At 47.9% G+C, this 22,797-nt stretch overlaps 6 protein-coding genes and 3 non-coding genes across 9 annotated transcripts; 1 reads left to right on the top strand and 8 right to left on the bottom strand.

Moving 5' to 3' along the window:
* Positions 1-855: 855 nt before the first annotated feature.
* Positions 856-2,472, bottom strand: plex9.2 (PML-like exon 9.2). Its single transcript, XM_076140681.1, has 2 exons — positions 1,967-2,472; positions 856-1,802 (listed from the first exon to the last, which is right to left on the bottom strand). Exons 1-2 carry the CDS (start codon positions 2,028-2,030, stop codon positions 1,150-1,152), a joined length of 717 nt encoding a protein of 238 aa, XP_075996796.1. The 5' UTR covers positions 2,031-2,472; the 3' UTR covers positions 856-1,149.
* A 148-nt stretch (positions 2,473-2,620) lies between these two features.
* Positions 2,621-4,265, bottom strand: lyrm5b (LYR motif containing 5b). Its single transcript, XM_076140683.1, has 3 exons — positions 4,015-4,265; positions 3,406-3,467; positions 2,621-3,300 (listed from the first exon to the last, which is right to left on the bottom strand). Exons 2-3 carry the CDS (start codon positions 3,448-3,450, stop codon positions 3,094-3,096), a joined length of 252 nt encoding a protein of 83 aa, XP_075996798.1. The 5' UTR covers positions 3,451-3,467; positions 4,015-4,265; the 3' UTR covers positions 2,621-3,093.
* Positions 4,266-4,755: 490 nt separating this feature from the next.
* LOC142990407 (small ribosomal subunit protein eS17) lies at positions 4,756-8,137 on the bottom strand. Its single transcript, XM_076140197.1, has 5 exons — positions 8,088-8,137; positions 7,209-7,360; positions 6,450-6,555; positions 5,453-5,518; positions 4,756-4,872 (listed from the first exon to the last, which is right to left on the bottom strand). Exons 1-5 carry the CDS (start codon positions 8,088-8,090, stop codon positions 4,795-4,797), a joined length of 405 nt encoding a protein of 134 aa, XP_075996312.1. The 5' UTR covers positions 8,091-8,137; the 3' UTR covers positions 4,756-4,794.
* LOC142990879 (small nucleolar RNA SNORA71) lies at positions 4,947-5,073 on the bottom strand. The gene has a single exon (XR_012960839.1). It is a non-coding gene; the product is annotated as a small nucleolar RNA SNORA71 (small nucleolar RNA).
* Positions 5,616-5,742, bottom strand: LOC142990880 (small nucleolar RNA SNORA71). Its single transcript, XR_012960840.1, has one exon. It is a non-coding gene; the product is annotated as a small nucleolar RNA SNORA71 (small nucleolar RNA).
* On the bottom strand, positions 7,051-7,177 carry LOC142990881 (small nucleolar RNA SNORA71). The gene has a single exon (XR_012960841.1). It is a non-coding gene; the product is annotated as a small nucleolar RNA SNORA71 (small nucleolar RNA).
* Positions 8,138-10,304: 2,167 nt separating the features above from the next.
* On the bottom strand, positions 10,305-13,294 carry sh3gl3b (SH3-domain GRB2-like 3b). The gene is made up of 10 exons (XM_076138993.1): positions 13,139-13,294; positions 12,520-12,588; positions 12,307-12,379; positions 12,051-12,194; positions 11,798-11,931; positions 11,508-11,666; positions 11,199-11,302; positions 10,888-11,012; positions 10,743-10,796; positions 10,305-10,516 (listed from the first exon to the last, which is right to left on the bottom strand). Exons 1-10 carry the CDS (start codon positions 13,181-13,183, stop codon positions 10,305-10,307), a joined length of 1,119 nt encoding a protein of 372 aa, XP_075995108.1. The 5' UTR covers positions 13,184-13,294.
* An 825-nt stretch (positions 13,295-14,119) lies between these two features.
* Positions 14,120-16,454, top strand: commd9 (COMM domain containing 9). Its single transcript, XM_076171192.1, has 6 exons — positions 14,120-14,208; positions 14,681-14,797; positions 14,895-15,034; positions 15,241-15,275; positions 15,382-15,485; positions 15,741-16,454. Exons 1-6 carry the CDS (start codon positions 14,140-14,142, stop codon positions 15,876-15,878), a joined length of 603 nt encoding a protein of 200 aa, XP_076027307.1. The 5' UTR covers positions 14,120-14,139; the 3' UTR covers positions 15,879-16,454.
* On the bottom strand, positions 16,278-22,603 carry fcsk (fucose kinase). The gene is made up of 23 exons (XM_076171150.1): positions 22,262-22,603; positions 21,992-22,143; positions 21,825-21,875; positions 21,622-21,747; positions 21,416-21,488; positions 21,232-21,329; positions 20,960-21,040; positions 20,609-20,728; positions 20,347-20,518; positions 20,157-20,263; positions 19,981-20,082; positions 19,728-19,901; positions 19,571-19,644; positions 19,119-19,474; positions 18,778-19,033; positions 18,527-18,693; positions 18,232-18,459; positions 17,918-18,061; positions 17,707-17,826; positions 17,423-17,610; positions 17,242-17,341; positions 16,930-17,153; positions 16,278-16,780 (listed from the first exon to the last, which is right to left on the bottom strand). The coding sequence occupies exons 1-23, from the start codon at positions 22,341-22,343 to the stop codon at positions 16,709-16,711; spliced, it is 3,267 nt and encodes a 1,088-aa protein (XP_076027265.1). The 5' UTR covers positions 22,344-22,603; the 3' UTR covers positions 16,278-16,708.
* Between the last annotated feature and the right edge of the window lie 194 nt (positions 22,604-22,797).

Raw genomic sequence — 22,797 nt, 5'->3', positions numbered from 1 at the left:
ACAGACTGTGTTGATACTAATTCTCTTTAAAATTCTCTTTCACACGGCGTCCTGTGGGGAACGGGCGCCATGACAACACAACGCTGTTCTAATATGAGCTTTTTAAAGTGGTGGAGCAAAGAGCACCACTGGATTTGAGTCCTGAGCCTTTAGACTCACACACAACACAACATCTAAAGGGAGATGTTAGGGAGAATAGAGTCTTCACAGTATTGTATCATGTTATCGGGCCCTCCTGACTTTGGCCCCATGTTGTAACTACTTTCTTTCATTCTGATGCAAACTGCTGCGTCATGTTCAGGTTCATCCCAGGGTCAGCCTGAGTTTGACTCAATCCATCAATCTAACTGCTGCAGGTTTTATAAGAGTTTGTATTCAGCCTCGGTATCTTTAATCAAATATTTATGAATGAACGCTCTATCAGCCCGTAGATAGAAGGAGCAGTCTGTACCGTTTGACTCGACTGAATGCCTGAGGAGGATCGATCCGGCCTCACACGGCTGCAGTGTGTGTGTGAGTGTGTGTGTGCTCGGCCTGAAGTTAGAGGCTTGTTTAGAGCGCAAACATCAGAGAGCAGGCGGTGTTTACTCTACATTTCAAAGCTCTGCATCTCTTTGCTTGACCTAAGGGGAAACAAAAGCCTTTAGACGATCGTTTGTGTCTCTAAGGCTTAAAGCTGCATGTTGTGTTTTTGTCATAGGTTTTAATTTTACGACGTCATCTTTAAAATCATGTCTAATATTTATTGAACCTTATTATTATTTGAATCTTCGGTTTAATTCCATCTCTTAACTTTGCGGTTACTGACTTACTTTCTCCTTATTTACTTTGAGTTCTTTGTCCTTTGCACTAAAATGTGACTGTTAGATTTATATTATATTATTATATTATTATATTTCAATTGCACGCCAATCTGATTGCTGTAACCTTTGACCTGAGTGGTTTTATCTAAGCTAACGTGTTGGTTTGTGGTCCACATGTGCGACTGTGACGATGCTGCTGCATGAGTCTGCAGTGGACCTGATGGTGGAATAAAGGCCCCTCCCCTTCCTGTGCCGCCTCCTGCGTCTGTTTGTTTGATAAAGAAGAAGATTACATTTACAAACATTAGATTTATTTCACACTTTTAAAACACTTCCCGCCTCTTCTCTACACTTCCTCCTGTCCTCCAGCTGGACCTTCTCCTGAACTCTCTGTGACCTTCGCTCCCTGCTCCACCAGGGGGCGCTGTCCTGGCACTTTAACTTTAACAGCTGTTGCCTTCTTCCCCATGGTGTCCAGAGTGAACACATGTCTACAGAGCAGCTCTGGTGAGGGCTGCAGCGCTCTGTAAAGACTCTGTAAGGCCCTCACGTCCTCCAGAGCATCATGGGCCGTGTAGCTCACACCCAGCACCTCCTTCACCAGGTTCTCCTGACGGAAACTCCTCAGGCCGCGCTCCTTCAGCATCTCACGCAGCAGAGGAAGCGTGTCGACACAACCTGAGACTGAAGACGTGAACTTGGCTCTGAGCTGCAGTCCGTCCAGGGCCCGGGCCAACACGGGACAGTCAAAGCGCCGGATGTTGTGACCGACGAGCAGAGGGCGGCCCAGCATCTGGAGGAAGGCCAGGAAGGCGACCAGGATCTCTCTGAGGGAGGAGGTGAGGACGGGCTGGCGATGGAGGTAGAGTCTCTGTCTGCGGACCCGGAAGCCCGTGACTCTAGCTGCGCTGTGATGGATCCTGCACCCGGGGACCGTGTACAGGTTGAGCCAGTGGCGTCCGCTCACCGCAGCCAGCTGAACGATCTCACAGCTCTGATCTGGACGGACGAGACACAGAAGACCGAGGAGAAACAGTGAGGTACGAACTGAAGACAATCTGCCATCACGCCTACGTCAATGTTAAAGCACAACTACACAAGTACAGATGACAAAAGTATTCACACACACTCATTAATTGTAGGTGTAGATGTTAGTGTCTCACCCAGTCCCGTTGTCTCCAGGTCAAAGAAAACCACAGCGTCTGCAGCTCCGTCTGACTCCTCCATCACGTCCGCTGCTGTCAGTCACCACGTTTTTCATTCCAAAAGTTAATAATTATCGGTTGTTTTCTCTCGTTTACATTCTGCTTTGAACACGGAGGTTGTTTAAAGCGACATTCAGTTAAACACCAAACTAGCAGCTCAACAGTTTCCCCTTTCGCGGTTTCAAACGACTGCGTCACTACCGGTCACACGTTTCAAAATAAAAGCCTGGTTGAAGAACGAATCGTGAGGTTTGGAAAGGAAGTGGCAGCACAAAGGAGACAAACTTAACAAACACAGGAAAACAGCCTTCATCCAAATGTTGAACAGCCACAAGCCAAGAGAGAGCCGCCAGGTCACGATTGAGTTTGTGCAGAGGAAGTCGCTCTTCTTCTGTACCGAACGGACCTGAGTCGACGCGTTTGCGGTGAAATGCTGTCCCCTTCCGGACAGAATTATGTTGAGGCAAATACTCTCTCTTGGTTAAATCAACGTTTAGAAGAGGCGGTTAGTTTGATGTTGTCAACACCTCCAAACAGTCCATTTGATTTGATTTGACAAACTTTAGAACAGAGATGATTCAGTTGGCAGGAATGAAGGATGAATGACAGAAGTCCAATCATTCAAGTTTATTCATAATATAAGATTTAAGATTGCATCCTGAGTGGGCGAGTGGCTCACAGGCTCTCTAAGAGCCTTTGAGCTAGAGAGTCAATTTAGTTCACAATCTGTGCTTTTAGACAACAGGGGGGGCTTCAGAGGCGTAAGGGTGGAGGTCATCCCTCCTGCAGGCCAGGTTTGACCCAGAAGGAGGACCAATTGTCAACAAAAAAACAAGTTCTGGTCCTTGCAGAACTTTGCCAGTCAACGGTTCAGAAATATCAATCTACTAAAGCATCATAGTGACCCTTTACACTGTAACGTTTACAGGGCGGAGGCCAGAGACAACTAATGGAGGCTGACACGTGTGTGTGTGTGTGTGTGTGTGTGTGTGTGTGTGTGTGTGTGTGTGTGTGTGTGTGTGTGTGTGTGTGTGTGTGTGTGGTTCCTAGCTGGATGAAGCTCTCACACACACTCTCCGTGTCATTCAGTCCTCGTAGTATCGTTTCTTCATGGCTCTGTACTTCCTCAGGTAGTAGAGTGCCTCCAGCTCTCTGGTCACGTGTTCCCCTCGAGCGATCAGCTCCTTGATCTGCTCCGGGTCCTGCACACATTTGTTCTTGATGAACGCCGCTCGCAGACGATCCCGGAAGTAGTCACCACCTTTTGGATACTCCCTGCCGAGGTAGAGGAGCTGCAGAGCGGCACAGGGAGGAAGACAGGTGTTATTTACAGATGATGCTTGGAGGAGACGGCGTGGGTGTGTGTGTGTGTGTGTGTACGTCAATTGACAACTTACATTTTTATACAGTCGAACCACTTCCGCCCGCAGAGGGTTGGCCATCCCAGCACAGGCACGAGCTGAAAAAAAAGAGATTTCACAGAACTCTATTGCCAAAGTTGAGGCCATTTTATTTGTTTGTTTGTCCTCCTGTTTGTGTTTGATCTTTCATTGTTTATTGCCTGCATTTCCTGTTTGGTTTTATCCGTCAAAGCACTTTGTAAAATGCTGTTAAAGGCGCTATACAAATAAAATCATTATTGGAGTGCAGGGTTGACATGGTCAAACAGCGCCCCCACAGGCGATCTGTCGGCTCGAGTTAGTTTTAAAGTTCTGAGACTGCAGCCTCAATAACTTCACCTGAAGCTAACATGAACTCTTATTCAAAGTGAACTCTAACACTCTGACCGTTGTTATGGCTCATTATGTCACAAAATGCGCAAGACTTTGACGCTAATAAAGTCGAAGAATGTGCAGAGCGCGTGCAGCGGCGTGTTCGTTTCGAAGCTGAAATCAGAACCGACAGCACAAAACGCGATTGGTTTTACATTTAGAATCAAGCAGACGCGCCTTGCATACTGCGACTGAGCAGCGGGTAACCGTGAGGGAAACGGAGAACAAACCTACCTTCCAGAACGACCTTCAGCCTCCAGAGAACACGGCACAAACAAGGTGACGTCAGCGAGTTCACAGGCAAGACGGACTGAAGCTTTAAGGTCAGTTTATGGTTCGAGTTGTTTGTGGTGAGATGAGTCCATGTTTACACCCAGGGGCCTGTTGAGTCCCTACACCGACTCTGGAAGGTAAACAACCAAAGAGTAACACTGATAGTTCTGTCAACACGGAAACACGTTCGTTCTCGCAGTTTGCACATGCGTACTGAGAACACTCAGTGAAACGCTTGGTCATGTCACATTGTGTTTCTGTCCTCAGATACACTGGGACTGGGAGATGATGCCGAGTCAAGATTCCTCTTCATCTTTCTGGATCTCAGAGATGTTCAGGTCTCCCCAACATTACCCAGCACATCCTGTCTGTCAGGAGCTGATGTGACACCATGGTAACAGCTGGTATGTAAGAATGTGTGTTCTAATTGTTTCTATATTCTGACCCTTATACAGGCAACCGGGTCAGACAGATTAGAATGAAGAACACTAGCTCACCTCATACAGGAGGCAGATTCAAACAGGCCTTTCATGTTTATGTTTGTTGCTTTAAATCACTAAAGCCTGAGGGACAAAATGAGCCTCACAAACGTAGAATAAATACATTCAAGGCAAAAACCGTCTTTATTAGATCTCATTTCTTTGTCTTGGAAATCTCAATTCCAGCAGTAAGGTCTCCAACAAACAGCCCAGCACACGTGAGGAGTTTTCCAGAGGTTTTTATTAGTAAGATACTTTACATCTAGACCCCTCGGGGCGTCTTGAAGTTCATGCCGACGGTGGGCTGGGTGACCTGCAGGTTGGACAGACTGCCGAAGTCCTGGAGAAGACAAGGAGAGAACAGTGAGACCATGACATCATGCAGAAGAGGTGAGGAACATGTGAAGGTTTAACTGTCTGACAGCGCCAGGGTCTGAGAGGAACAAGGACTCCTTCAGACACGGGAAAGGCTTTCAGGTTTATATTCCTGTACTATCAATGACCTGGCAACCAGAACACCATGGCCACTTTCGATACAGGACGAGTAAAGGCTGAGACGCCTTAAGACCTACGAGATAGCTCTAGTCCACCTTTGAGGTGTTCTGAGCTTTAAGGACCAAAATGCAGTTTAACTTTTACTTCTTCTTATAGACTGAATTATTAGAGCATTAGAGTTCAACCGTTCAAGTATCAAACAGTATGAATCATATCAGGACCTAGAAGCTTCCACCAGGTCCTATTTAAAGTGATAAATTAATATATTTTTAGGTGCTTAATTAGTTTTGCTCATCATAACAGAATAAATCTCTCCTGGTAGTGATATAATTAATTACAACAAAGCTCTGAGGTCTTTTATAAAGATGCTCAAACTGCAGCGTGAGGACGATGAGCCTGACGTCTCCACACGCCTTGAGTCTTACCAGCAGCTTCAGCATCTCCTTTGTGTCTGGATCAACTTCAATCAGCTCCTGGTCCAGAGCGGAAACCTGCACACAAGACAAACGTTCAGCAATCATTTGATGAATTCAGTAGAAAGATGAGCAGGTTAGGGTCGATCAACACAACTGGAGCAGAATACTTGTTTGTCTGGGAGCGCCAGGGTCTGATAGGAACAGATTATCCTTCAAACACGGGAAAGGCTCACAGGTTTATATTCCTGTACTATCAATGACCTGGCAACCAGAAAACCATGGCCACTTTCGATACAGGACAAGTTTATGGTCACAAACGGCATCAAGAGAACCTAAACGCTTCCTCCTGACACTTCATCTCCTGTAACGTGTCCTATAATTACTCATGTAGGTAACAATCTACCAGATCCCCATTCAGAGCTCTCTGATGAGGCGAGTTCACTTGAGAAGCCTGTTGCTGGTTTTCTCTGCTAAAGCTTGTAAGCATGCACACACTCATTGATCAGTGAAGGAGTCTCAGCTTTGACTCCTGTCCCTGCAGTGGTGACCATCTTTCATAGTACTAAGAACCACAAAGATCCTTCACAGCACTCTCCTGCAGCATGAGGACATCTCAACACACATGCGGCCAATCAATGTTTCTCCTTAACATTGTATGGACGGATAGTTTGGTGCCATCATATAAAGACCGCCACAAGTCAAGTGTGCGGTGAGGCAGAAGACTGAGAAAGGAAGTGTGGGAGCTCATCTGCAGGAACATCTTACCAAGGTTTCATACTAAAGCTACATGAGGTCTCATTGCTCATGATCTCTAAAGCACCACCACAACACACAACATGATGTCAATTCAAACTGATCATTATCAGAAAGGGTATTTCTCTCTGAACTTTAAATCAGATCAGTGTGAACCCCCTCCTGATCCTTGTACCTTCAGATACATCGCCTCCCTACAGTGACCTGCAGGCTACTACCTGAGGCGGCAGCTACATTCATTCTTCACACTGACCTCTGGCACGTAGTTGTCTCTCCTCTCCCTCTCCTCCTCCTGCAGTTTGATGGAGATTCCTCTGACTGGTCCCCTCTGGATCCGCTTCATCAGATGGGTCACATACCTGCAGAAACAGACAAACAAACACAGTGAGGACATGTTCACACACTCACACTCACACACACACACACACACACACACACACACACACACACACACACACACAGGAGGAGACAAATCCATGCATGACAGCAGAATGCAGCTCCTCTGACTAAGCTGCAGATGAACGTTCCATCTTGTTCCTATAGATCTGTATTTGAATCTTTGCAGACACTACCCTCTTATGAGAAGGAGCACATCACCTTGGCAATAACAAATCATGTTGATTAGCAGCGCAGTGACCAATCAAGCCTGACTGCAGAGTTACAATGTTGATGAGAGAGCAAACACAGATGAGGCAGAGGTCGGTTAGGCTTCTTGGAGGCTCAGCACAGCTACAAACCTCTGTCTCATGAAGCAGGCAAACCATCACAGGCCTCAAACCCTTCTGGCTGGACGTGTTCAGTACCTAACCCCTACAGTTCATTAACACTGAGATCAGATGAGACTTTAACTGGAGTGTATGAGAGCAACAGGGTTCGTCAGGAATGAGTTTTCCAGCAAACACAGGGAAAGCGCTCAGGTTTATCTCCCTGTACTATCAATGACCTGGACACAGCAGAGCCATGGTCACTTTCGATACAGGATCAATAAGAGCGGAGACAGTGTGGGACTCACCCCGCGATCTTGTTGCGGAGCTTCTTGCTGGGAATGATGGCGATCTCCTCACACACCCTCTTGTTGGTGTGGAAGTCGCTACCCAACCGGGTGTAGTATTTCTCAATAATGACCCGGGCGGCCTTCTTCACCGTCTTAGTCCTGACGCGTCCCTGCAGACGCAAACACAAAGGCACAGTCAATTATGGACCATGAGACAAGGGGACAGCAAAGTAATGGGTCTTGTGTACAAACGGCGGTGCATAGATGAGCTAAGCTGAATTTGATAAAGAACAATTCGGCCTCTAGAGAACGCGATTCAAATCCGGCGGTGTTCATGTTAACCTGTGCTGAACACTTATCACTGCGCTTATAGACAGAATATTAAAGAAATCACAGGTTCCCTTGGTAACCAATGAACCTGGACATATTTCCAGGTCAATCGGGCTGCAGCTGAGCGGCCCGGGTGGAGGTATGGGGCTCCTGCGGTGATGAAGGTAACAAACGTTCGAGCTACGTTTGCATCAGCGAAGCTAACATTCGGGTTAGCCTCCAAGCTAACCGGAGCTCAGCGCGGAACAGGACTCTAACGTTTATGTTCGCAGGTTCGGTCCACACACTCGGTACCGGCTGCGTTGCCCTGAAGCTGACGGTTACTACCGTGGTAGAAAAACGAATGAGCCCTGTGGTTCATTCAGCACGACGGCAGCTTCTCTCCGCTGCCCGCCGGGGACAAAATCCGGGATAAAACGTTCAACCGGCACAGTCTTACATAAATACCGACAGATTCAGATGTATCACACTGTCCGGTCACCGGGGCCGAGGCGAGCGGCGCAAATTAAGCGTTACAATGGAAGGATTGAGTTAGATAGTTGAAGTGTGAATGTGAAATGTACCCACCATGTTGGATCGGCCTGGTAGAAGAGGACGGGCAGACTTCCGGTGGAAGTTTAAATGCGCAAGCGGAAATTCGAAAGGAGAAGGCAAAGCTTCAGCGCCCTCTGTCGACTGGAGATGGAAACTACAACAACACCCCCCTCTCTGTCTCTCGGTTTTAAGTTTGTTACGCTTTGTAGCTTACTTTTATATATTACTACTACGACTGCTTATGATAATAACTTAACAATTAACTAATTTAATGTATGTTTTTTTTAATAAATGACATTGTAACATCAGAAATATTCTGGTTGATAAAAGTGCATCCAAACCAAACTAAACCGCTACATCCTATTTCTTACATAGAATATTAATTTGTATTTTGATTTAGGCTCCAACGACTTCAGCAGGACACACACACACACACACACACACGTTTTCTTACATGACATTTTAGTTCTCAACTCATTCAGCAGCAATTTCTGATCTGTACCAGGTTCAAACAGAGATCACAGCCAGGTGTAGACTGAGAGAATTTACTGAGGAACAACTGAGGAACGTCAAACATTCATTGATTGATGACAGAGAGACGTTATTGCCGTGACACATGCTAAGTGATCCTCAGCTCCACAACATTGTGCTGGAACAAACATTTGTACATTCCTGTTTGAAAAGGGAAACACGCTTAGAACATCGAGTCTGACTCATGAAATCATCGTCCATGCAGTGTGTAAGGTGCAGGTGAACAGACCCAAGAAGTCAACTTATTTCTCCTTAAGGTATTTTAAGAGGCAAACATTCACTTAATACCTGAATATATGATGACATTTTTTTTTACTACGAACATGAAGTGACATTACCATGTCCATCACTCTAAAAGAGGCATCTAAAAGATTCAGCTGCCTGAAACTACTGTATATTGACCCTGAATCAATACAATAAACATGAGACACACACACACACACACACACACACACACACACACACACACAGACACACACTGAACCAAGGTCACCAGAATATTCATTAAACAGTTAATAATCTAGTCTATAGCTTACAGTAGATCAGGTGAACTCTTCTTTACTAAAGCAGGGAGAGAAGCAGAGGAACGCACATCAGAACATCACTCAGCTGTAAGATCTGTTACTGTACAATCACTGTGGCTCAAAATGATCACATTTATATTGCCACAGTTATTAAAGTCTTAAAGTCTTAAATTGTCATGAATGTGATAAACACTGGGACATGTGCTTCCCACTAAATATCAAGTTTCATGAAGGTTCTCTTAGGGAACCTTTCACATCCCTGTGTCCCGGCCCCCAGGTGGCCCCAAAGGCACCAGGGCTGCCACACATGGCTTGCAGTCATAGATGATTACTTACATATTTACTCAGAAAGACGTCGCATTTAACTAGATAAATGGAGTCGGCGTCATTATCCCCTAAAAGCTGTGTTGTGTGTACGGGACACTGTGTGTGTGTGCAACCTCATGGCTTCCATCATTTCTATTGTTATTGTGCTTGTGCATTTTTCCACAATAACCTGCGTTTAACGATATTAGGACAAACTGAATCTCCAAACAAAGAGTATTCCAGTCCAGGGGTACTGATTGGCGTTTGGAGTCTTTGGCTAAATATCATTTCTCTGACCTGAGTCTGATCCCTTTTAAGTTTCTGTCCTACAAACAAGTTACACTATCACTGCTTTGAGTGCATGCACTGTTAGTGTTCGCTCTCCTCTGGACCGTGTTAGCTACAGATCACATGACTTCACAGGTTGCAGAGAGCATTTTTTGTTGCAGGTTTGTTTTCAGTTCCAGATTTCTTCACTTGAAATGGAGGAAAATGAAGGAAGGATGATTTCTTACTCAGGATTCTAACCCACTATGAGATTCTTTATTTTGATCATTCCTGAATCGGCATCTACGTTTTTTTTATTTCCCTGATGTAAATGGAATTGCGTGAATAGTAAATAACGAGAGCTTTAGCTAAAGGTCTTAAAGAGAAACACACTGGTTTACTGAGATGGCAGATTTAGGACCTGATCAGTGACTTAAGTGCTGAAAGGTAGAAACTAACTATGGCCTCTCTTCCCAAAAAACAAACTCAGGAATAAGTGCAAGTAAGAAGCAGAACAGTTGCATATTGTCTGGCAGAGTGCCAAACACAATCAGATCAGCATTTAAAATCTGATTACTGAGTTCAGTGTCAAAGGTCACCCATGTTGATGCTTCGCGTGTTGTCACGGCAACGGGAGAGGCACCAGGACATCCACGTAGCTGATGGGAAAGAATCCCGATTGGCTGCCCAGCGTGCCCTCGTACCAGTTATCATCCATCTGACTGGTCAGGATGATGAGGTCGCCCTTGCTGAAGCCCAGCTCGCCCTCGTGGTTTGGCCTGAAAGAGTACAGCGCCCGGCAACAAGGCTGATCCAGGACAACGTCACCATCAGCTGGATGAGAGACAGAAAGACAGAAGGAGAGAAGACAAAGACATGAATGTTCAGAGGACACAGAGGGGCTGCAGAGGAGTTCATCCAGAACTCACAGGTTGGAAAACAATGAAGTGATAAAAACATGCAAAAACACATAAAGCACAAGAAAATCTACATTAGAATGAACTTAAATCCTGGTCTGAAACTCTATTTTGTGAAAAAGGGATTTCCAGATGTAACTCACTGTCACAGGGGGTGGGACTGGCCGGTCTGGAGGGTACGACTGTGATCTGCTCTCCTAAGACAAACACATGGGACAACACTCGATGTCATGTTGAGCTTTAAGGTGAAGAGAAGTCCAGATGCATTTTCTTTCTCCATGATACAACCTGAGGTCATGGTGGCTGTGATGGAGCGGGGGTGGTAGAATCCAATGCTGCCATTATGCTCTGTCCTGACTCGGATAGTTTTGGATCGGAACCGTCGGTCCGGTCTGTTACTGGCAGCAGTCAGCCTGTTTACCAACATGATGAAGACAATTTAAACTACAGACAACTACTTTAAAATATTCACTTAAAGGTGATCAGTGTGGAGAAGCAGATTATGTTTAAGGACATAATAATCATAAGTTTCTCCCCTGTTAACACTAGATGGAAGCAGGAACTAAGCACAGGACAACCAGACTTCAAAGCAGTTTCACCTGGCCTGCAGGTTGCCATGGAGACCCTGCAGGGTGTGGTGGGCATGGCGATGGAATTCCAGCAGTGCACTGAACAGAGCTGCCAGACGAATGAGCTGATCCACCTGCAGGAAGACACAGTTAGTGAAATATGATTGATCCCCTAACAAGGCTGATCATCTTGCAATATCAGGCAAACAAACAAAAAAGAAATCATTCACTCTTTTGTTGACATGGTGATCATTTTAACTCTTTGTACTCATTATAACTGATGGTCCTTTTTAGCGGAGCATTGCTGTTACACCTCCACAGGGTTTAAACCTGACTCACGTCGTTCTCCAGCAGGGTGAACATGCTCCTCTCTGCCAGCTCCTTGGAGGTGATGAATTTCTCCCAGGCCTGTTGGATGTCGGCCAAAGGGACTTTCCCTCTCCGTCTCCTCTTGTAGTCAAAATCCAGCCGACGACCATGGAGCTTCTTCAGCTGGAACTGAGGAAGCAATCACATCATCAGACCAAGGATCAGGCACAAAGGCTCAGAAAGTTCAAGCCTGGTTGCTGGTAAACTAAATATTTGTATGATAAAGCATCATATGTGCAGTGACGGTGGTGCATCCTCACCCTGATGTCCTTGAGCTCCCTGTTATGAAGCTCCTGCACGGGGTCGATGAAGGAGCGTTTGACACTGACATCCAGAGTGTCCCGGGCCTGAGACACCTGCTGCAGAGCATCACCCACACCAGCCAGAGCGCCGCCTGAACACAAGAGGAAACACAACCCCAATCAGGTATCACTTGACTTGACACACTGGATGGACCTGAAGCCTTCTGTGGAGCTGCTCATGCGTCTGCTGTGTGTTGAACTGTGAACATACCAAACTCAGAGGCGGCTCCCAGCTCCTGGCCGTACTGCAACATACAATCTCCCAGCATGCCTTCTGTCTGCGGGTAGCCCGTCGACCTCCCCTGTCCTCGAATCCGAGACACTGTGTTGAGCATGCTCAGTTTAGCTCTGTATGCTGCCAAAACACAAAGACGAAGGGAGACGCCAGATATTCTATAACAATGTCCGAGTCCACTGCACTGCAGCTGGAGCAGTATTATGAGTATGATCAAAGTTTCACTCTGTACCTGGGTTTGGCTGGAGGAACTCTGTGGTCTTAGACAGCAGCTCAACCAACAGAGAGTGGAGGACCTCAGTGCTCTGAGGGACGGAGAGAGAGAGAAGAGAGAGAGAGAGAGAGAGAGAGAGAGAGAGAGAGAGAGAGAGAGAGAGAGAAGAGAGAGAGTCAGCTTGTCTCTGTCCTCTGTCCTAAGCAGAGAGAGTGGAGCGCTCCATCTCACCTTCTCCATCTTCAGGAAGTCTTCATCCATCTTGGTTCCTTCAGCTCCCATCAGCCTCTCATTCAGCAGCTGGAAAGATACGTCACTAATTATTTTAACAGCAGCAATGGCTGTAGTCAGAACCAATAAGTAGTTATAGTAGTAATAAAAGTATGAGAGGTAGAAGGAGGAGTGGAGTACACAGCACTTAGTGTTATTGCAGTCATAACAGTAACAAAGTACAGTCAAATACGTGTAACAGAGGCACTAACAGCACCAGTGGAGGCATCACACATCAGTACATCTTGTGGTGTGCTACAATTTAATATGATGTTTATTAAAGCCAATAGTAGTAAAAGTAGCAGCACAGATCATTGTAACATTGTTAGAGTGTTGTTGTATGAACAGTTCAGTTAATACAGCAGCTGGAGTATTAGTGTGTGCGTGAGTGTGTGTAGCAGCAGTAATATCCCTAATAAGAACATGATCGCAGGTATAAACACTTTGCTGACTGAGTGGATCGTTATGATGGAGGAGCTTCGTGCCTCCGGCCCTGTGACGCACCGACCAGCCGAACGTTACAGCTCCAACAGCGGGCCTGGAATAAACGGAACGGTTCGGTCCGGTGAGTCCCGGTTACCTGGCTGGCTTTGTGCAGCTGCTTCTTCATCCCGGACACAGACATCTTCCTCACCGGGCACCGAGGACCTCACCGAGTACCGGCAGAGCTGGCGGACTTCATCCCGTGTGAGCGGCTTCTTCCCCCGCAGAGCCGCTGCTCCCCCCACCGGCCTGGACCACCGGGACCCGAGTGTTGATCAGAACCACGTTGTCTTGATGAAAAAAGATTATTACTAATACAGATTACAGGGTTCTCATTATTACATTCATTTAAGAAATTTAACGAATTGTTTTCAACATTTTCAAAATATGCTTTGTTTTTAATCGTACAGTTAAATGTCTATTCATCCAAGGGACAAGGTATTTATATATTATTACTACATATTATTATTATCAGTATAATTAGAAAACATTAATTTTATCGTGTGGATTTATTAAATGATATTTTATTCCCTCACTACATTCATTTCTCATATATCATAGTTTGCTCAGAGACGTGTTTAGTTTGAGGTTCGTTCACTGTCAGGTTGTGGTTTTAGACTCATCACATTACTCAGCAATCAATAATCAATTTGATCAAATGTGTATGTTTAGATTGTTTAGGTCACGTGGCGTCACAGTTACAGCCATATGACCACACGGTCTCTATGTGCACACACTCACAACTGTGTAACTACAGACTGCTTATTGTTATGTGATCGTTATGAATATGCCTCATTATGTATCAGACTTCAGGTGGTGTCAGTGATATCTGATGTCAGTGTAGTGACCAAACACATCATAAAACATTAAACATTAAAAGGAGCTCTGGAATAAAAGACAAAAAAAGAAATTGGATAAATTTGACAAATGAAAGATAGATGTTTTAATCAAAATCTAGGAATAAAGTTTATCTATTAAAACGACATAAATTCGATTTTATTAAGGTTATTCTTTACAGAATACAGATATATATAAATAAAGTTTTATTTCATTTTTTTTAAACGGGGCCGTTGCCGTCCTGTCACGTGACCCGCTCGTATGTCACGTGTCATCATGGCTGCGGTTGTCGCCAGCGAACATTTCACCAACTTACAGCTTCTTCTAAAGGTATTTATCACTCAGCAGTTTGAAGGCACAGCGTTTTAATCCGACAGATCGATAACTGTAATAGCTGATCAGCTGTTGTTGGGCCGCATGGTTTTAGTTTAATGCTGAATAATAGAGTCGAGTTTCAGCTTAGAATCTATAAGTGACAATTAACAACTTTTCTGGTGTTGATATTTGATAAATGACCAAAATAATCAACTTCAAACTATCTGTGATTCTTCTCTGTTGTGACGCTCTGCAGCTTTAGCCTGTTGGTCAGACTCAGTACAGCTGTTTAATCTTCTCCAGCCTTATTTCATCCTAAAATTAAGTTAAACTAGTCAGCATTTTTCTGAAATCAAATAGTTTTGGTTTGATTCAGAGCATTTTTTATATTTAAATTCTTTGTTATTCGTCATGTTGGCTCATTGTTTGGATGCACTTGCCTGTGCTGCCCCCTGGTGGTGATCCTGAGCGGTGTTTGTGTCCTCAGGCGCCTTCTAAAGACGCTGTGAGGGACGTGTGCGTCCAGAGTCATGGAGCTCCGAGTCGACGCCTGGCTGAGACTACAGCGGCCACGTTCAGCATCCCCGTCGCCCAGGCAACTCAGGTACCACACAAACGCCGGTGTGTGTGTGTGTGTGATGTCTCATCTTCAGCCTGTGGCCAGTCCATCTGATGTGTGTGTGTGTGTGTGTGTCCTCCAGCTGGTCCAGTCTCTGCACACCCTGTCTCGCCACGTCCTCTTCCACAACCTCAGCTCTCCTGATCAGATCCTCGCTCTCTTTCCTGACTCCTTCCACTCCAGTCTGAAGAACCTGATCACCAAGATCCTGCTGGAGCAGAGGTCAGCTGCACACACACACACTCACACTCGCTCCTGTTGGTCCGTCTCGCTTTATCAATCTCTAAATACCCACAATGCATTTGGAGAAACTGGTTATATTCATATCAATGTAAAGAACAGAAAGAATGGAGTGAAAACATCTTCAGGTTAGTTGTCAGTTAAAAGTGATGTCACTCTAATCTGTAATGTTGTTGACGTCTTTACAGTCCGACCTGGAGAACAGAGGCCCTCAGCCATCAAAGTGAGCAGATCAACGTTTCTATTATATCTTAGTTTAGTTCACTTACTGCTGGCAGGTGTGTGTTAGGCTCTAATCTGTGTGTGTGTGTGTGTGTGTGTGTGTGTAGTCTCCCTCCCCCAGCTGAAGGAACTGGACTGGAGAGTGGACATGGTGACGGCCTCAGACTCGGTCAGTCGCATGGCCGTCCCGACCTGCTTGGTCCAGCTCAAGGTTGGTGTCTAGGGTCAAAGGTCAACATATTAGTATGCAACCTTACCTCTAGCTTCATGTAGAGGAACTTCATGGATCCATCAGGGTCCATTCAAAGACCTACAGACCTGAAGAGAAGCACAAACATCTACACAATGACACAACTTAGAGAAATGAGCAAGTTCGTATGTAAACAATCTGTTGTTTTGTTTGTGATGATCTGCAGTTTTACCTGTATGGTGACGTGAGTGTGTGTGTGTGATGTGTTCTTTGCAGATGGCGGATGCGTGTCCGGCAGCAGGAGGCGAGTCGGTTTCCGCGGTAACGGTGGAGCTGAGCCGGGAGTCTCTGGACACCATACTGGACGGACTGGGACGAATCAGAGACCAGCTGTCTGTGGTCGCTGGGAAATAAGAGACTGAAACCTGCGAGCGACTGCTGATGGACATTTATGTGATTTAAAGACTGAAGCTGAAGCTGCCTGCTGCTCCAGATCGGTGCCAGAGGCGGCAGATTGGACCACATACTGTTTATAATTCCATAGGAGATGAAACGGTGGCAGTGAGGTCGCGTTGCCTCAGCTCCTCTGCCTGAGTGTTTGCTCCTCTGAAAGGTTCAGGATGGACACATTAACTGGCTGTAATAATAAAAACATTATAATCTATATACTGGCAACTAACAAGACAGTCAAGATTGCATTATAATATCTAATGAATGTTTTTATTATTGTTAATTGTTATTGCTTCACATTTCATAAAGGTGAACTCTTAAATCTATGTTTCATGTTTGATCTTCATACTTTCTGCCAGCTGATCAGGTGATTGAAGCTCTGGATATTTGATTTGATTTTTACTCTAAATTTTGGGGAGAAAGTATGAATAAATCCCAAAATGAATCCTTGCTCAGTGACTTCATCCTCACAGTATTTAAGTGTTTCTCCTCTGTGTTCTCACATCACTAAGAGGAAAATAATAAACTTTAAACATGTTATACTGGAAGTGTCTGACTTATTGTGACAGCAGCAGACCAAAACACAGATTCATACAAATATAAAAGTGTGTATTGATCAATTCACGATTTACAAATTATTACACAGACAATCACGTCATAATACACTGTCATCATATTTATAGTGTGTGTGTGTGTGTGTGTGTGTGTGTGTGTGTGTGTGTGTGTGTGTGTGTGTGTGTGTGTGTGTGTGTGTGTGTGTGTGTGTGTGTGTGTGTGTGTGTGTGTGTGTGTCCTCAGCGTGGCAGCAGGACTGTGATCCCGTCCAGGTCCAGCTCCACTGAGTGAACGCTGAAGTCTCCCAGGCCCTAAAGGACAGACCCAATATCACCATGGTAACTAATCGATCAGACAGGAACAAGCTCATATATCACTTTCAAATTTTCTTAACACTCAAATATCAATGACCTTAATCAATGATATTTGACCTCTGACCCCGGGCGCTCTCTGTGCTTACTGGCGTGTTGTTCAGGACCCCCAGCACTGCCTGGTGCTGCTGAGGCTCCCGGGTCAGCAGGTAGAGGAAGCCCCCTCCTCCAGCCCCAGCCAGGCTCTGACCCAGGACCAGGGGCCTCAGGGCCTCCATCATGGCCCTCACTGAGGCCGGTTCACAGCCAGGAGCCATCAGCTTCTTCTGCTGCCACGAGCGATCCAGACAGAGTCCAAGTCTGGACAGAGAGCCTGGACAGACAGGATGAGGGCAGGAGTGACTGACCTGGACTGAAGGGGAACGTGTTTGTGTATGTGAGGTTGTGTTATATGACCTCACCCTCTGAACACGCTCTGGCACAGTCCTCTGAGTTGGCCACCAGCTGCTGGGCGTTCTGGACCATGGAGGGCAAGCGGCTGTACCAGCTACGCACTACGTCCTGGAGAGAGACGCCACGACCATCATCAACATCAACAGATCACAGAAGCTGAATACATATCATATCTAACCCCAGACGGACCTGCAGCAGGTTGCGTGCCAGGCGCGTCTTGCCTGTGTAAACCAGCAGGAGGTGCTGTTCAAGAGAAAGCAGGAAGTTGTCTGGAAGCCTGAGATGTTCCACTTCCACCCGCAGGGGCAGGGACGCACGGGAACGACCCACCTTGACTCCGCCCACAAGACCTCCCACCTGATCCTGCCAGCCTCCACCTGTCCATGAAAGAGAGGAGCTTCAGAACATCCAGAGGGGCGGAGGAGACATGAAGAGACAGACAGACAGACAGACAGACAGACAGACAGACAGACCTGTGGTGAGGATCTGCTCCAGGTGCAGCACAGCGTGAATGAGGGCGTCGGTGTTGTAGGTTCTGCCCGTACATCTGTACACAGCAGCCAGCAGCGCCCCCGCCAGGATGCTGCTGGTACCTGCAGGTTAGACAGCAGGGAGTTGTGTTTACAATTTTTGAATGTGTGTGTTTGTACTGTACTGTGTGTTCAGCTGTGGTTCAGGTCTGACCCAGTCCTGATCCTGTGGGCAGGGCTGACCAGCTGTGAAGCTCCACCCCTCCTCCCCACTGCTCCATCAGCTGACGCTCCAGAGGATCCTGGGAGGAGAGAAGCACCAGACCGCTGCACACACACACCGCCTTCAACAAGGCACCTACAACACACACACACACACACACACACACACACACACACACACACACACACACAAACACACACACACACACACACACACACACACACACACACACACACACACACACACACAAATTTAGCCAAAACAACTCATTACATTCCTCTCTGTCCCACAGTAACCATGGTTACCTGGTGCATGTGGTTGACAGTGGTCTTTCAGGTCATCCAGACTTTTGCACAGCGTCTCTATGGAAACACCAGAGTCACGCCCCCCGTTGTGGCTGACCAGTAGGAGGTGCGGCTCTCTGATGCGGCGGGCTCGGGCCCCGATGGGACGTTTCCCATCCACCCTCACAGAAATGTTGGTGACCGAGCCGCCGAGCTCAAAGGCGATGGGCGGAGTGTCGCTCCAGCCACCTGACGTCAGATCACTGTTAATATTTTACTCAGTTTAGAGAACAATCATAACCTTCACCTGGCTCACCTGCCAGGTCCAGTCGGGCCGGACACTCCACTTCCTGCCACTCCTCTAGAGGTGGGACTTCCCCCTGACCGATGGAGATAAACTGCTGTGATGACATCACAGCCCGTCGCAGCAGCACCTGGCCCGCACCCTCATAGTGTCTTGCGGCCCGAACAAGCAGGTCCGGCCTGTAGGGGGCAGTCAGAGACAAGTTATTGTGTTTAGAACTGACATAAAGATGCAGAAGACATTAAAGCCCCGCCCTCTCTCACCTGCTCAGCCAATGAGCTCTCTCCATAGCGAGGGCAGAGACCCCTCCCCTCAGGTTTCCCTCCTCCAGCAGGGCGTAAGCAGACCTCCAGGCCTGGTTAGCAGCTGGGCCGCTCCTCAGCCCTCCTCTTCCTCCCGCCATACACACCAGCACGTCAGCGATGCAAGACAGACAGCGAGCGGCCACGCCCAGCTCGGCCCCAGACTCCGCCCCTGGGTTAGGCCCCGCCCCCAGCTCAGCCCGGCCACCTGCTGCAACTGAGAGTGATGTTTGGAGACAAAACTGTTTATTCATTTTGATTTTATTAAGTTGTCTATTTGTACATTTCTGCCTGTAACTCACTGCTGTCCAGAGTGAGCAGCAGCTCCCCCTGCTGGCCTCCCAGTACAGCGGCCCTGAAGCAAGGCAGCAGGCAGGCGTCTGAGCGATTAGCCAGAGCGTGGATCACCCTCCTCCTCCCGGCCAGGAGAAGTAGCTCCTCCCTCCATCGGAGCTCCGCCCCCTGATGGGTGAGTGACAGGACCTCCTTTAAGGAGAGCCTCCAGGCCTCCCTCCACCTCCCCGCTGAGCCCACACCCCCCAGCAGCCAGTGGACGCCTCCCTCCAGGCCCACAGCTCCTCCTCTGGGATGGAGGACGGGAAAGAGCCGAGCCTCCAGCAGGGAGCGCTGTTCTCCTCTGATCCACAGCTCCTCTGGCCTGAGAGGAGCAGGAACATTCATAGAGGTTATATCTGTTATTAGCCAGCAAACAAACACTTAATGGTCAAAGGTGAAGAAGTGGGCGGAGTCTTACTGGATCCCAGTTCGGCTGTAGAAGGAGCTCCACCCCTGATTGAGGAAGGAGGCGCCGCTGGCATCACAGGAGACCTGAGGAGGAGGAAGGTCTCAGTCTGGAGGACGATGACACTGAGCTGAAGTGGTTACCCTGGTTACGTGTTGTGCGTCCTCACCTCCAGGTCGTCCTGCGCTCCCATCACCGTGTAGACGTTCAGCTTCTGCTCTCCCAGCTCGATCCGATGTCCCTGGATGATGATGTCATGGGGCAGGGCCATCTGCCGGATACTTGACGACGTGGACGACTCCAGGCCGGACAGCAAACAACCTGTGGGGACTTCCAAAGGACCCTGGTGGAGAGGTCAGAGGTCAGAGATCAAAGCAAACTGTGCTGCTGCTGCCTGATGGAGCACAGCTTCATCTCCTGACCTGTAGGTGGCAGTGTTGCACAACAGCCTCAGTGGCCACCGTCACCTCTCCCTCCAGAACACTGTTGATCACCCGGCCTCCCTCGCTCACCGCGCCCTCCGTCTGAGGAGGAAACAGGAAGCTGGATGCGTTATTGGCTCTTACCCAGTATGAGACCTGAGACACGTGGATCCCACCTGGATGTGAGACAGGGTGTTTCTGTCTGTACCGGCTCTGCTCAGTCGCTCCACATGCTGCTTTCCGGAGAGAGTCAGGTAGTCATAGCGACCACCTGGGACGTGCACTGTGGAGATTAGAGCAAAGATGAGGACCTCAAGGAGGACAGGACGTTGGTGAGCCTCAGTTCCATCATAGAGAGATGTTTACCCAGACTGAGCCGAGTTCCTCTCAGAATCCTCCACAGCTCCGCCCTGCCGCTCCTCACCGCTGCCCCCTGTGGCCCGGAGGCAGACGTGCAGCCGGCTCGCTCCTCCTTCACAAACCCATCCTGAGTCTGATCTGAGCAGAGGCACTTCAGCACATCCAGGAAGAGAGAGATCTGAGGGAAAACGAGGAGATGAAGACAGAGTGAAGAGCTGCAGAATATCTAACCAATAAGTCAGACAGGTGGGGAGAGGGAGACGGGTACCTGGAGGGGTGGAGCCCCAGAGTCCAGGCCCAGGTAGGTGCAGCCGTCCAGAGGAGGAGTGACGTGAGTCTGAAGCAACTTCTCTGATACGTCCCTGCTGAAGAAGACTGGACCTGACACCTGCAGGACACGGAGGCAGAATCAGAACCAGAACACCACGGGTCTGCTCCCCTCTGGAACGGGCTGAGAGAAACCAGCAGAACTTCACCAGTAAAGGTCACATGGACACAAACACTGACATGAAAGAAGAAGTATTCCTCTCTGGATTGAAGGGAATTAAAGGAAAGTCTGCTTAGCTTTTAAGAACATTTTGCCTATTTTTACTTAGATTCAGTGTTTAGTTTGTCACACCAGAGGCACTTTCCCATCAGGCATCACTGCTTGCTGGATCTGCTCCTCTGTCCCCTTGTAGATGATGTCTTTGACACGACCCTGCAGGAGAAAACAAACTCTCTGGATTCATCACAGTGAAGGCTAGGATTGTGAAGAACAACAGTTAGAATATGTTATAGTGGAAATCAGTGTAAGTGTGTAAGTGTGTAAGTGTGTGTGTGTGTGTGTGTGTGTGTGTGTGTGTGTGTGTGTGTGTGTGTGCGCGTGTGTGTGTGCGTGCAAGTGCTCACCTGAGGGTCGGTCAGGTAGACTCCATGATTGGCTGCGTAGGAGACGTCCCCTGGTAAAGCCAGAACCCGAACACCAGAGAAGCCCTCCCAAGACAAGGCTAACACACACACACACACTCACTAGCTTTGTACTCTGTGGTTGTAACTACACAGGTGTGTTGGCAGGTCAAGTGTGTTGACTCACTGAAGTCTGGCGGTACGGTGAGGATCATGTCTGTGCTGCAGACCCAAACACCAGGAGGAGACGCAGGACAGATCTGCACCGAGGCAAACAGAGACAACAGAGGTCCATTCACCTGCTGGGATCATTCAGGTTCCATCCCCCAGCCCAGTATGAGAGACAGAACCAGGAGTACAGATCTATAAAGCTGATCCAGACTCCAGGCAGACCTGCTTGTTGAGGCAGTCTAGCAGCAGATCCACACAGCAGACCGGGGACTGGACCTTCTGCTCCGGTTCCTCCCGAGGCATCCAGCAGAACGCTCTGCTGCAGGAGCTCCAGGGGAAATCACGACCCTGCAGGACAACAAACAGATGTATGGATGTTTGGAAGACACGGAGAAGGAGAGCAAGCGTCCTGCTGCTGGACTCACAGTGTGCAGGATGAGGATGTGAGCGTCGTCCAGGACGTCAGCCGTCACCACCTGAGGAACACATCTGCTATCAGTGGACTGGGACAACAGCTTGAAGATGTGCTGGTGCTCATTGCTGTTAAGTTGTGAAGGTCTAACATCTCAGACTCTTGTGTCTCCTCACTCACAGTGTGTCCGGCTCTGTTGCTCAGGTGTTCAGCAGCCACCAGCAGAGCGTTGAGCGTCGCTCCTCCACTGCCCAGAGGCTCCTGGCGGTCCCGTACAGTCAGAACCAACGCCTGCTGACAAAGAGAGCCACGCTGCTGCCGCAACTCCAGCTCTAAAAACACACAAACACACACACTTAGAAGTTAAACAGGGACGCATTGACAATTCAGTGTAAGGTTTGTGTCCACACAGCGCCCTCCTCCGGTCATTCGGTGTAAGTGGCCGCTCACCTCTCTGGAAGGAGTAAACGCTGTCTGTGTGTTGGCAGGTCAGAACCACCACGGTCCAGCTGAGCCCGCAGCGAGCCGTCATCCTCACCGCGGTCAACGTCCCAAATGTACAGAAGTCTCCATAAACACTGTTACCCGAGCTGAGTGAAGCTAACAGACAGATCAGACTGTCAGCGGACAAGACGGGACCAGAGGAAGAGGAAACCTAACGCACCGTGTGGGAGTTTAACAGGCGTCTCATTTTATGTGTGAAACAAACTTTTAAAGTGACGAACTTTACACGCATTAGCTTGTTCTCTGCGCTCAGGGTCGCGCCATTTCCAGCATGGCTTTTTGACCGTTCAGGGCATCCGTAGGCTGTGTAGCACGAGTTTGTTTTCTACTTCTCAACCTCGCGACAGGGCGGGCGGGGTTCAGTACAACGAAATGAGGCCGCAGCTCTCTATGGAAGTTTCTGCGGCAGAAGGGTTAATAAAATAAGCGATGAAAGTGAAAGAAAGAGGTCCAAAGAGCAGCTTAGTAGAAAGACGTTTGAT

The sequence above is a fragment of the Genypterus blacodes genome, unplaced genomic scaffold (genome assembly GCF_046128005.1).
Source record: "Genypterus blacodes isolate CSIRO-AG114 ecotype Tasmania unplaced genomic scaffold, CSIRO-AGI_Gbla_v1 ptg000015l_1, whole genome shotgun sequence".
In the NCBI taxonomy this organism is placed as follows: Eukaryota; Metazoa; Chordata; class Actinopteri; order Ophidiiformes; family Ophidiidae; genus Genypterus; species Genypterus blacodes.
This window is presented reverse-complemented; position numbering and strand designations above follow the sequence as displayed.

Coding starts and splice junctions, on each gene's coding strand:
- plex9.2 (XM_076140681.1), bottom strand. CDS start 2,030: ATGGAGGAGTCAGACGGAGCTGCAGACGCTGTGGTTTTCTTTGACCTG. Junction 1,803..1,966: donor CCTGGAGACAACGGGACTGG/GTGAGACACTAA, acceptor TCGTCCGTCCAG/ATCAGAGCTGTGAGATCGTT.
- lyrm5b (XM_076140683.1), bottom strand. CDS start 3,450: ATGGCCAACCCTCTGCGGGCGGAAGTGGTTCGACTGTATAAAAAT. Junction 3,301..3,405: donor TGGTTCGACTGTATAAAAAT/GTAAGTTGTCAA, acceptor GCCGCTCTGCAG/CTCCTCTACCTCGGCAGGGA.
- LOC142990407 (XM_076140197.1), bottom strand. Junction 5,519..6,449: donor GAGACAACTACGTGCCAGAG/GTCAGTGTGAAG, acceptor TCTTGTGTGCAG/GTTTCCGCTCTGGACCAGGA. Junction 4,873..5,452: donor AGGAGATGCTGAAGCTGCTG/GTAAGACTCAAG, acceptor TGTCTTCTCCAG/GACTTCGGCAGTCTGTCCAA.
- sh3gl3b (XM_076138993.1), bottom strand. CDS start 13,183: ATGTCTGTGTCCGGGATGAAGAAGCAGCTGCACAAAGCCAGCCAG. Junction 11,932..12,050: donor GGGAGCCGCCTCTGAGTTTG/GTATGTTCACAG, acceptor TCTTGTGTTCAG/GCGGCGCTCTGGCTGGTGTG. Junction 11,667..11,797: donor GGGAGCTCAAGGACATCAGG/GTGAGGATGCAC, acceptor TTGCTTCCTCAG/TTCCAGCTGAAGAAGCTCCA.
- commd9 (XM_076171192.1), top strand. CDS start 14,140: ATGTCACGTGTCATCATGGCTGCGGTTGTCGCCAGCGAACATTTCACC. Junction 14,209..14,680: donor ACTTACAGCTTCTTCTAAAG/GTATTTATCACT, acceptor TTGTGTCCTCAG/GCGCCTTCTAAAGACGCTGT. Junction 15,276..15,381: donor AGAGGCCCTCAGCCATCAAA/GTGAGCAGATCA, acceptor GTGTGTGTGTAG/TCTCCCTCCCCCAGCTGAAG.
- fcsk (XM_076171150.1), bottom strand. CDS start 22,343: ATGACGGCTCGCTGCGGGCTCAGCTGGACCGTGGTGGTTCTGACCTGC. Junction 18,460..18,526: donor GGCCCGACTGGACCTGGCAG/GTGAGCCAGGTG, acceptor ATCTGACGTCAG/GTGGCTGGAGCGACACTCCG. Junction 17,827..17,917: donor GCCCACAGGATCAGGACTGG/GTCAGACCTGAA, acceptor TCTAACCTGCAG/GTACCAGCAGCATCCTGGCG.